Source organism: Furipterus horrens, unplaced genomic scaffold (genome assembly GCF_987537825.1).
Source record: "Furipterus horrens unplaced genomic scaffold, mFurHor1.1.pri manual_scaffold_3, whole genome shotgun sequence".
In the NCBI taxonomy this organism is placed as follows: Eukaryota; Metazoa; Chordata; class Mammalia; order Chiroptera; family Furipteridae; genus Furipterus; species Furipterus horrens.
In genome coordinates this window covers 95,146,496-95,159,292 of record NW_028327173.1, presented here as the reverse complement: position 1 = coordinate 95,159,292, position 12,797 = coordinate 95,146,496, and the positions used below count along the sequence as shown (strand labels likewise).

At 37.0% G+C, this 12,797-nt stretch overlaps 1 protein-coding gene across 2 annotated transcripts in view; it reads left to right on the top strand.

Moving 5' to 3' along the window:
• RIPK1 (receptor interacting serine/threonine kinase 1) overlaps window positions 1-11,768 on the top strand; it is a 41,814-nt gene extending 30,046 nt beyond the window's left edge. For both annotated transcript variants that reach the window (XM_090269894.1, XM_090269895.1), the window contains exons 8-11: window positions 6,274-6,364; window positions 7,148-7,708; window positions 9,062-9,211; window positions 11,431-11,768. In XM_090269894.1, the coding sequence (XP_090126020.1) occupies window positions 6,274-6,364; window positions 7,148-7,708; window positions 9,062-9,211; window positions 11,431-11,717 (1,089 nt within the window). In that variant the 3' untranslated portion in view covers window positions 11,718-11,768. The remainder of the gene's footprint in view (window positions 1-6,273; window positions 6,365-7,147; window positions 7,709-9,061; window positions 9,212-11,430) is intronic.
• Window positions 11,769-12,797: the final 1,029 nt, after the last annotated feature.

The following is a 12,797-nucleotide window of genomic DNA, read 5'->3' as shown; positions in this document are numbered from 1 at the left end:
CTAGGTGGATTAGTCCTTTTAAAGAATTATTGAAAGATAGAAAGTCAACAGAATTCTATTTACTGAAACATGTAACAGAAAAAAGAAAGCTAACCCAGAACATAATGCTAAAGAAGAACAAGAGAAGCAAGTCTTCAGTCAGTATAGAGAAGAAATATCATGGTCACCTGGGACTTTGACAGGGAGAGTTATTGGGGATCCACAGTTATACCAGTCATAAAAATTGGCTTCTCCCCCTAATTCCCTTGTGCTAAGCAACAAATGGGAGTGGCACCTGCTTTGGGCTGAAACAGTAAGTTTGAAGTGTGGAGTCAGAGAGGTATGTCACAGATTGTTACCAACCAACCAACAAATAGGAACAGAGACCTGCCCTATATACACATTCAGGAAAAAAGCTGCTGTCATAAGTCTTACAGCAACATACTGCTAGAATCATGAAAAGGAGACTACAATAAATAAAACAGGGAGTCAAACAGCAATTAAAAACAAACAAAGAAAAAAAATTTGGACAGTCAAGATTAGTCAAAAAAAGAATTTCTAGACTCTTATACTTTAAAAGAGAGATATCTAATGCAAGCCAAGAAAGCAATTAAAATGACAACATGAAAGATAGTCCCTAAGGCAGGAAAGCATCACTACAATAATCAGTAATGTTTCATGATGATAAAAGGTTCAATTTATCAGGATGATAATAATAGCTTTAAATATGTATATGCACATAAAAACATGGCCTCACAATATTCAGAAATCAAAGGCATTTTTATACACTAACAATAAAATATTAGAAATAGAAGCTAGGGGAAAAAATCACATTTAATATAGCAACAAGAAAAATAAAGTACCTAGGTACAAATTTAACCAAGGAGGTGAAATACCTGTACTTGGAAAACTACAGAACACTGAAGGAAGAAATTAAGGAAGACACAAATAAATGGCAGCATATACCATGTTCATGGATTGAAAGAATTAACATCATTAAAATGTCCATACTATCCAAAGCAATCTGTAGATTCAATGCAATCTCTATTAAAATACCAATGACATATTTCATAGTTATAGAAAAAATATTTCAAAAATTTCTATGGAACTAAAAATGACCTCAAATAACCTCAGCAATCTTGAGAAAGAAGAACAAAGTAGGAGGAATCACAATACCTGATATCAAACTATATTACAAGGCCACTGTAATCAAAGCAGTCTTATTTAATACAAGCGTAAGAACAGACACATAGATCAATGGAACAGAATAGAGAGCCCAGAAATAAACCCAGGTCTCTATGGTCAATTAATATTTGACAAAGGGGGCAGGAGCATAAAATGTAGTAAAAATAGCCTCTTCAACAAATTGTGTTGGGAGATCTGGACAGGTGCATGCAAAAAAATAAAACTAGACCACCAACTTACACCATATACCAGAATAAACTCAAATGGATCAAAGACTTAAATATAAGCTATGACACCATAATAGTCCTAGAGGAAAACGTAGGCAGTAAAATTTCAGATATCCCACTCAGCAATATTTTTGCAAATATATCTCCTAGGGCAAGGGAAATAAAGGAAAGAATAAACAATTGGGACAATATCAAACTTAAACGTTTCTGCATGGCTAAAGAAAACATCAGCAAGATGAAAAGGGAACCAACCATATGGGAAAACATATTTGCTAATGATACCTCGGACAAGGGTTTGATCTCAAAATATATAAAGAACTGTATGACTCAACACCAGGAAGACAAATAATCCAATTAAAAAATGGGCAAAGGACCTGAAGAGACTTCTCCAAGGAGGATACACAGAGGGTCCATAGACATATGGAAGAATGCTCAACATCACTAGCCATCAGAGAGATGCAAACTAAAACCACAATGAGATACCACTTCACACCAGTCAGAATGGCCATCATCAACAAATCAACAAACAACAAGTGCTGGCGAGAATGTGGAGAAAAGGAAACCTTCATGCATTGTTGGTGGGAATGTAGACTGGTGCAGCCACTATGGAAAACAGTATGGAATTTCCTCATAAAACTAAAAATGGAACTGCCTATTTATCCAGCTATTCCATTGTTGGGATTATACCCAAAGAATCCAGAAACACCAATTCAAAAGAACATATGCACCGCTATGTTCATAGCAGTGCTATTTACAATGGCCAAGTGCTGGAAACAGCCCAAGTGCCCATCAGAAGATAAGTGGATCAAATACTGTGGTACATTTACGCAGTGGAATACTATGCAGCAGAAAAAAGAAGGAGCTCCTACCTTTTGCAATAGCATGGATGAAACTGGAGAGTATTATGCTTAGTGAAATAAGCCAGGCGGTGAAAGACAAATACCATATAATCTCACCTGTAAGAGGAACCTAATGAACAAAACAAAGAAGCAAAATAGAATTGGGGGCATGGAAACAAGAAACAGACTAACACTGACCAGAGGGGAGGTAGGCAAGGGGAAGGGGGGAAAGAAGGGGAAGGGTCTAGTCATAGTATAAATTACCCATGGACATGGACAACAGGGCAGGGATTCACTGGGAGGTGAGGTAGATGGGGTAGTGGAGAGCAACAGGGGAAAAATTGGGACAACTGTAATAGAATAACAATTAAAAAAAATTTTTTTAATGGCCTCAAAATATAGAAAGCAAAAATTGGCAGAACTCAAAGAAGAAATAAAAAATTCCACAATCATAGTTGGAGATATTAATACACATTTCTCTCTAATTGGTAGAACAAACAGAAAAAAAATATCAGTAAGGATATAGAAAATTTGAACAACCTAACACATTTGACCTAATGGAAATATATAAAATATTGCATCTAATAACTGCAGAATACACCTTTAAAGACTTTTCATAAACATACAGAACATTTTCAGAAGTTGACCATGTACTGGAAAATAAAAGTCTCAGTCAGTTTCAAGGATTGTAATCATGTAAAAAATTATTGCATTCTCTGACTGCATTTCAGTTATTCTAGAAATTAATCTTAAAAGGTAATTAGAAAATCACATTGGTTAGAAGTTAAAAACATATTTTTAAATACCATTTGGGTAAAAAAAATAATGAAATATAGAAAATATTTGAAGCTAACAAAACACTACGTATTAAAACTTAGAGAATTTGCCAAGGAGTACCTAATAGTAATATATAGCCATATCTATGAATGGGAGGTTGAAAATGAATTAGCCAAGCATTCACCTGGAGATAGCAAAAGAAACCTAGAGCAAATAGAAAACAGTAAATAATAAGAGAAGAGCATAAATTAGTGATATAGAAAACAGCTAATAGAGGATCAAAATGTTCAATGTTGGTTCTTTGAAAAAATTAATAAAATCAACTAATTAGGACTGGTCAAGGAAAACAGAAAGAAGACTGGAATAATGATTAAACAGGTATCAGTACAGCTCCTATAGACATCAAAGTGGTATTCAGAGGGTATTGTGAACATCTTTTTTGCTAATTAATTTTAAAACAGATAAAATGGACAAGTTTCTAAAAGAAGTAGAACTTAGCAAAACTGACTTAAATAGAATTAGAAAACCTGAATATTCCTCTAGCCATTTAAAAAGATTGAATCAGTGATGAAAATTCTTTCCACAAAGAAAATTCCACAACCAGATAGCTTCATCAGTGATTTCTGTCAAATATGCAATGAGTAAATTATTCCAGTCTTATAAAATCTGTCCAGATAGTAGAAAAGAATGCACTCCCAGACTCATTTTATGAGACTAATATATCCTTGATTCCCAAACTTGAAAAAGAAGATATAAGAAAGGAAAATTAACAGACCAATCTCACCTAACATAGATGTGAAAATCTTGAATAAAATATGACAGAATGAATCCATCAATGGACAGTGAATTTTGGAAAAGATACTTGGTGTCACAGCAAATGAATTTATTATAATTTGTATCATTAGATCAACATTTTTGAAAGATTGGTAATATTGAGTGTTGGTGAAAATGCAGACTAACAGGCAAGCCTTGTGTAGTATTGGTTAAGAGTATGAATTGGTGAAGTTTATAGAAAAATGAAGCACCATCAAACTTTTAAAAACACATAATTGCTTTTATAAATTAAAATAACATAAAAATGCTTACCATGTTAAATAAAAAGCAACTTGAAAATGCTACAAACTATGCACATAATTAATATTGTCTGTCAATCTCCCCCAAGTTACTCATATGTTCATTCAGTAAATATTTTTTAACCACCTACCTATGTAGCTTGCAGTCTGTTAGGAGCAAAATATAAATATGACTAGGAAAAAATCTGAAGAAAATACCAAAATGTTAATTTTTCTTTTGAGTGAAGGCACAATGTGTACATTTCTTTTTAAATATAATTCCCTACATTTTCTAGTGAGTTTTATGACTTTTATAGAAAAAAAAAGTTTCTTTTTTTGTGATGAGATACATAACATAAAATTTGCCATCTTAACCATTTTTAAGTATACAGTTCAGTGGCATTAAGGACATTCACGATGTTGTGCAACCATCATCAATATCCATTTCCATTTTTTAAAATCCCAGACAGAAACTTTAACTCCACATTCATTTCTCTCTCCATCCTTTGGTAACCTCTGTTCTACTTTCTGTTTCTATGAATTTGCCTCATCTGAGTACCTCATAGACAGGAGATCGCACGATATTTGTCTTTTTGTGTCTAGCATATTCACTTAGCACAACAAATTTCAACCACTGGTGTGCCACAAGAATTTTTAATACATGCAATACTTGACTGTTTAGTCAAAGGCACTGACTTCTTTTCACTTAGATTGTCAAATAAAAAAATGACAAGAGCCAACACAACAATAGCTGTCCAGTGTGAATGATTCAAAATTATACCTATTTTGTATCAGGTCAGCAAAAAATAATTTTTGGTGTGCTGTAAAATTGTAGTATTTAGTTTATGTGTGCCATGAAATGAAAAAGGCTGAAAATTGCTGACTTAGTATATCTTCCAGATTCATCCATTCTGTAGCTTGTTTCAGACCTTCATTCCTCTTTAAGACTGAATTCTATTCCATTGTCTGTAGGTATTACATTTTGTTTACTCATTCGTCTTTTGATGGATACTTGGGTTGTTTCCACCTTTTATCAATAACGAATAATGCTGCTATGCACATTGGTATACAAGTATTTTTTTGAACCCCTACTTTCAGTTCTTTTAAGTATATACCTAGGAGTGGAACTGCTGGATTGTATGATAATTCTATGTTTAACTTTTCGAAGAACCATCAAACTGTTTTTTGGTAATGGCTGCACCATTTTACATTCCCACCAGCTATGCACAAGGGTTGCAATTTCTGTCTTCTCAGCAACACTTTTTATTTTCTGAGTTTTGGTTTTGTTGTGTTTTTTGTTGTCGTTTTTTTAAATAATGGCCATTGTGATGAGTGTGAAGTGGTGTATATCTCATGGTGGATTTGATTTGCATTTCCCTAATGAGTAATGGAGTTGAGCATCTTTTCATGTACTTACTGGCCATTTCTATATCTTCTTTCGAGAAATGTCTATTTAAGTCTTTTTCCCATTTTTGCATCGGCTTGGGGTTTTTTTTTTGTTGTTGAATTATAGAAATTCTTGATATAATTTGGATAGTCATCCCTTATCAGATAGATATGCTTTGCAAGTATTTTTTTCCTATTCAGTGAGTTGTCTTTTTACTCTCATAATAGTGTCCTTTGATGCACAGAAGGTTTTAATTGTGATGTAGACCAATTTATCTATTTTTATTTTGTTGCCTATGGTTTTAGTGTCATATCCAAGAAATCACTGTCAAATCCAGTGTCCTGAAATTTGTCCCCTGTGTTTTCCTCTTAACAGTTATATAGTTTTAGCTCTTAAGCTTAGGTCTTTGATCCATTTTAATTTTTATATATGTTTAAAGGTAAGGATCTAACTTCATTCTTTCACATGTGGATATTCAGTGTTTCCCCTTATCCAAAATTAATTGACCATATATGTAAGGGTTTATTTCTGGGTTCTTTAATATTTTCTGTTGGTCTCTATGTCTGTCCTTAGGCTATACCACACTGTTTTGATTAGTGTAGCTTTGTAGTGAGTTTTGAAATCAGAAAGTGTGAACCCTCCAACTTCGTTCTTTTTGAAGATTCTTTTGGCTCTTTGGGAAAACCTTTTTTAAAAAAATATTTACTATTTGTAAGAGCTAAGTAAAATTCCTACCTTCTGAAGAGATTTAGTCTTCTTATCATAATTTTCTGGAACTGAATATTTTCTGCTGTTTATTGAAGTATGTATGTTGCTCTTTACTATAGAAAGAGTATCCTGGCCAAAACGAAATTGTGAAGAGAATGCAGTCTCTCCAAATTGATTGTGTAGCAATACCTCCAAGCAGGTCAAATTCAGGTAACTTATACTGTGATCAGAAATCTGTTTATTCATGTATTTTTTTGCTTATTTATGCACCCTACTCTCTCAAATACTATTCACAACCATATGAGAAACAGAAGAAACTATAAAATTTAACATGTACCTTAAAAATGTATTATATATTCAGGAATCAAGATACATATATTTAAAATGTTAAGTAACATTGAGTTCACCAAAATGATAAAGTATCGTGAACACAAGGAGAAAGTGATGGTTCAGGAAAAAGAAGGGGGCATACGTGGGAGCAAAGTCCTTGAGAAGGTCAGGGAGGTTGGTCTCAGATTCAAGCAGGGATACTTTTTTCCTTACAACAAAATGAAAGACAGAGTACTGGGTTTTGTAGCCACTTATTAGCTATTTATTCTGAGGCAAATTACTTAACCTCTTAAACCTCATCCATCAAATCATGTTAATTGCTACCACTCTTATAGAGCTTTTAAAGAATGAAAGAATCCATGGAAAGTGATTAGCATAGAGCTGCTGCTATTATTTTCCAACCCTGCATCAACCAAGGAGAAACCACTTTCTCTGCTGCAACACAAGTCCCTTTCTTCTTCCTTCATTCCTGCAACACCCACTCTTCTGCTGCTTGTTATAATTTCCCTAGTGCTCTCTCACTGCCAGGCAGGGGCTCCTACTTGTTACATATAAAAGAAGAGGGCCATTTAGTACATACTTTTACAAATTCACTATGGGGCTCAGGTTTCATTTTACTTTTTAATGTTTCATGAAACTCCAATGTTGATCATTTCTTCTCAGCCACAGAACAGCCCAGTTCACTGCACAGCTCACAGGGACTCGGGATGGGTCCTGTGGAGGAGTCCTGGTTTGCTCCCTCTCCAGAGCACCAGCAAGAGGAGAATGAGCTCAAGTTACAGAGTAAACTCCAGGAGGAAGCCAACTACCATCTTTTTGGCAGCCGCATGGACAGGCAAGCAAAACAGCAGCCCAGACAAAATGCGGCTTACAATAGAGAGGAGGAAAGGAGACGAAGGGTCTCCCATGACCCTTTTGCACAGCCAAGACCTCATGAGAACCCAGGGGTAAAAGGTCTTGCTTCTTCCAATGCAACCAGTCATGGTAATGCAGTACACCAGCCAGCTGGACTGACAAGCCAACCCCAAGGACTATACTGGAACCATGGATCATATAATCCACATGGTTTTGGAACAAGACCATTGGATCTGGGAGCAGTAGGTTCCGGAGTTTGTTATGGGCCAAATCCAAGCCATATCTCAAGCCTGCATAAAACTCCAGTGCCTGAGACCAACTTACTGGAAAGCACACCCACTGTTCCATTCATTTCCCTGGCATCAAGAGGTAAACAGGCCTTTCAGTCCAATCTTACCTTTTCTTTTCTTTTTTTAAAATTTTTCTGAAAATAAAACAGCCGTTACCTCTGTCATAGGCTATAAGGTAACAAAGGGCAAGTTGTTCAGAGTCTTCAGCTGTCAGATGCAACTTGCTGCTGTGGAATAGTCTCCATCAGACCACTTGGCCTGTGCATATTTCAGTTTGGGTATGATTCAGTGCAGTTGTCTACAGTGCTGGTTTATACGATTTCATATCTGGTAGGCATCTTCTTTAACCTAAATCATAACGGTCTCATTATACCCAATCTCTGATGCACGTGAAGGTAGCTCCTTGTGTTCTTTTACTTGCTTACTTTCTGAATGTAAGAAATAAGTCTTGCATATTTTTATTTCTTACCTCATATAGGCCAAAGACTACCATTTGTGATGAAAACCACATTGTCGGATGGACTACCTTCACCATCCATTTTCAGAACCCTTTTCATCTTCCCAGGCTGAAACTCTGTACTCATTAGACAATAAATCCCCATTCTCCTTTATCCTCCCAGCCCCTAGCAACCAACCTTCTACCTTTTATGTCTATGAATTTATTTACTGCAGGTACCTCATATAAATGGAATCATACAGTATTTATCCTTACTTAGCACAATGTCCTAAAGGTTCATGTAGCATGTATCAGAATTTCCTTCCTTGTTAAGGCTGAATAAAATTTCATTGTATGTATATGCCACATTTTGTGTATCCATTCATGGACACTCAAGTGGCTTCCACTTTTTGGCTGTTGCGAATAATGCTGCATGGTGGTATAAATACCTATTTGAGACCCTGCTTTCAATTCTTTGGAGTATATGCTTAGAAGTGGAATTGTTGAATCACATAGTAATTCTATTTTTAATTTTCGGAGGAACCACCATACTGTTTATCACATTGGCTGCACCATTTTATATTCTCACCATCTGCTCACAAGGGTTCCACTTCCTCCACATCTTGTTATTTTCTGTTTTTATGATAGTAGCCATTCTAATGTTGAAAAAAAAATCTTTTTAAAAAGCAAATTTTACAGGATGGCATAGAATAAGTAATTTAACTTAAACATTTGTTAGAAAGCCCTGCCTTTTTTACTGTGTTGTATTTTTCATCTTACTTTTAAAACATTTTTATTTATTGATTTTAGAGAGAGATTGATTTGTTGTTATACTTACTATGCATTCATTGGTTGATACTTGTATGTGTTCTGACCAGGGACTGAACCTGTGGCCTTGGCATATTGGGATGATGCTCTAACCAACTGAGCCACCCAACCAGGGCTTATTTTACTTTCAGTTTAGATGCACTTACCTGTGCGCTTCTCTCTATTCAGGTGAGTCTGTGAAATGTTCCATATACAACAGTACTGGCATTCAGATTGGAGACAAGAATTATATGGAGGTTGGTGGAGTGAGTTCACCATTACTGGACAGCACATACATGAACTCGAAAGAGCCAGCTTCTAAGTACCTAGATATCTTTGGTAAGATGCCTTTTAAGGGGCCATTGTCCAGCAACCTTGAAAGTTCTTACTTATATATGAGAGGGATGAAATGGAATCCTAAAATTTCTCTGATTATTCTCCCTGAAAGTTGTCCCATGTTTGCTTTGTAAAATATCTGTGTAATTCCCATATAATTTCTTTATGTTTAATATGTGGAAAACTGGCTGGTTTGGCTCAGTGGATTGAACGTCGGCCTGCGAGCTAAGTGTCGCTGGTTCGATCTTCCAGTCAGGGCACATCAGAGAAGGAAAACTCTGATTCCAAAAAACCTCCGCTGCCTTGCGGCATACCTCTTCAGGGGAAAGGCTAAGGGAGTAAACCCCAACAGAAAATCCGGAGCCGGAGTCCCTAAGGCAGTTTGATGTTGTAGTCAACACCGGCAACTCCTGCGGCGCACCTGAAGCCAAGCTGTATTGACTCAGTCTTTCCCTTGGATCCTTCAGCTGCGAAGAGAGAGGGGGTCTGCTGCATGGGCAACAACAGACCCTCCATATCACCCTGCCCAGGCTCTGTAGCTTCAGCTTCACTGGAGAGGACACTCCAGCGTCATCGCAAGATGTCGATTCAACACGGGAGGAGACAGATACCGTGTCACTCCCGAGTCGGACTGCACAACCATTCTCGGCGGTGCAGATAGACTCTTAAGAAGCTACACCATCGTCTCTCGAGACGGACGGCTGCCGATGACGACGACGAATATGTGGAAAATTACAATATCAAATTTATGGGTTATTGTGAAAATTAAATGAGTCTATGTATAAAGCACTTAGAACACTGCCTGGCACATAGTAAGATCTAGAAAAGTGTTAAATTATCATAATCATCATTATTAATGTTACTACTCAGACCTAGGAGAGAGAGCTCCTTAGGGTCCTCATCCAAAGGGATTTTGTAAACTATAGGAGACTTCCCTCAGTGGTACCTCTGTAATGAAAATGAAGACTTTCTCCTATAGGGTTCCACTATGCAGGCTCATAACATTAATCCCAAAACACAAACTGGGAAAAGCAGTCATGAGGCCAAAATAACTTGATTTAAGAACCCGGCTTTCTGATTAACCCTAGGACTGGCAAATTTTTTCTATTACAGTCTAGACCGTAAATATCTTAGGCTTCAGTGGCTTCACATTGTAGCGCAATAGCAGCCACAGACAACATGTACACAGATGGCTGTGCTCCAATCAAACTTTGTTTACAGAAGCAGGCAGCAGGCCAGCTTTAATCCACAGGCCATGGTCTGCCAATCCCTGATCTAGTCCATTTGAAGGATAGTCTTTAAAATACCTAGAACAGAGGTTCCTAAATTTGGGGGAGATAAGGGTATCTTTGATAATCTGATGAAACCCAGGGTTTCCTGTCCCAAAAAGGTGTTAACAAAATTTGACATATGTCCTGGGGAGTTTTTTGGATTGCTGGCATCCAATGGTGATGATAAAAGCTGCATTGTGGGGAGCTGAGGAAAAAATGGGAGTTAAGGGGCAAAAATGAGATGTATTTTCCCTTGTATTCAGCTTACTGAGGTAGGATGAGGATCAAGGAGTATGGTTTGTTTGCGGTAGTTATTTTATACTTTTGTTTCCTTTTATTATTCTTGTGAAGGCCTAAGGGGAATGAACCAGTAGACGGAGAGGTTATGGCTATAGGAGAAGAGAGGGCAGCAGTTGGGGTGGTGGGGAGGGGATGAGTCCAGAAATCGACGTTGAAGAGAATAGATGCTTCACCCTTAAAAGACAAAGGCATTTTAACTGAATAGGTAGGTTCACACTTGATGGTCTCGGTTTCCTTGATTAAGTAAGAGGAAAGTGAACTGTTGGGTGAAGCGGATCAGCAGTTGAGTGACCTTAATTCTGGCCATATGTAAGTAGAAAATGCCTAAAAGGAGAAAAAATGTTGGTTTTTTCCCTTTATATAAGAAAGTTCTAATATAAATAGAGCTGCTGGCTAGGAGTTTTAATCCCAAAGCCATCAGCTATGGCTCAGAGATGCATCTGCTAAGGAGGAACGTGTCTCCTATTCTAATTTACAAAAATTCCTCCAATGGGCTAGCTGACTCATCATCCAATGAGTCAATAGCCATGTAATTAAGAAGTTATCTTTTCTATTGTACTCCTGATACTCTTCACTTTATACAGGTTTTTGAAGCTAGGGTGTTCAAATGGGTTGCAGCTTGACGTCTTCTTCTCTTTTTCTTTTTGTCAGGTAATACCACTAGTCTGACTGATAAACACCTGGACCCAGTCAGGGAAAATCTGGGAAGGAGCTGGAAAAGCTGTGCTCGTAAACTTGGCTTCACTGAATCTCAGATTGATGAAATTGACCATGACTATGAGCGAGATGGATTAAAAGAAAAGGTTTACCAGATGCTCCAGAAGTGGCTAATGAGGGAAGGCAATAAGAGGGCCACAGTGGGAAAGCTGGCCTATGCCCTCTACCAGTGTTCAAGACTAGACCTTCTGAACGCTTTGAAATATATCAGCCAGAACTAACTCTAGAAGGAGCTTTGGCAGTGTGAAATAAACTCCTCACGTAATGAGTGATCCATTGAAAGTGTGCTGCCTCAGATCATCCAAAATTCTTTCCTCACTGATATGGGTCCTGTGTCTGCATAAAAATCATTTTCTCCATTTCATAGCTAGACAATGGGAAAGAAATCTACAACAAACAACCTGCTAAACAGGAAGACTTATTAATGGCCAAGCCTCAATGGAAAAAAGAAGCCTAAGTGGGTTTGAAAAGGGAAAGAAAAGATATTTGAGGAAGATCATATTCTTTCACTTTATCCTATAACCTTCAGTTCTGCTATTCATTCAGTTTCCTGGAATTTTGTTCGAGCAAGAAAAGAAAGTTCAGAGAATGTAAACTAAATCAACTTTCTTATTTAGTGCTCTTTTTTCCACATAGGCTCCTATTATAAACAAAGTACACAAAAATTCCAAGTTCTCTTCAAACAGATTTTTGTTCGTTTGTTTTTTATATCACAACCAAAATTATAGGGTTCATTAACTTCAGTATCAAATTCTGTATCAGTCATTAGAAGCTTCAAGAATTGCATGCAATCTCTACTCCATAAATTAACTGAAGGTATTTGAAGGTTTACTAAGAAGGGAAAAAAAAACAGATAACAAAAATATCATGGTTTCCCAGGCAGGTGTTGCAAGAAATTGCTACTAAATGTGACAAGTACAAAAATTCTTTAAGTTTTTAAGTTCTTCCGTAGTATTCTGGCACTTCAGGCACTATCCCAACCTGTGTGCCCTGAAGAGGGAACAGGTGTGTGGGGAATATTATCTTCGCCTTGGCTATCATGGAGACTCAGGGATGATTACTGTTGAACATCTCCCCAGTTTACCCCAGGGTGCTATAGAAATATTTTCTTTTCTTTCTGTGAGCTATAATGTAAAAAAAAAAGGACAGCTTCAGATTCTGGTAATTGTGTCTCCAGCACTCAACCTTTCAAAGCCCATATGAAACTCAGGATTGAATGAAGAAACTAGAAGACTGAAGCCAGCCGGGCCATCTAGCATCACTGCCAGCACTTTGCCAAACAGAGAGGGTATATGCCATTG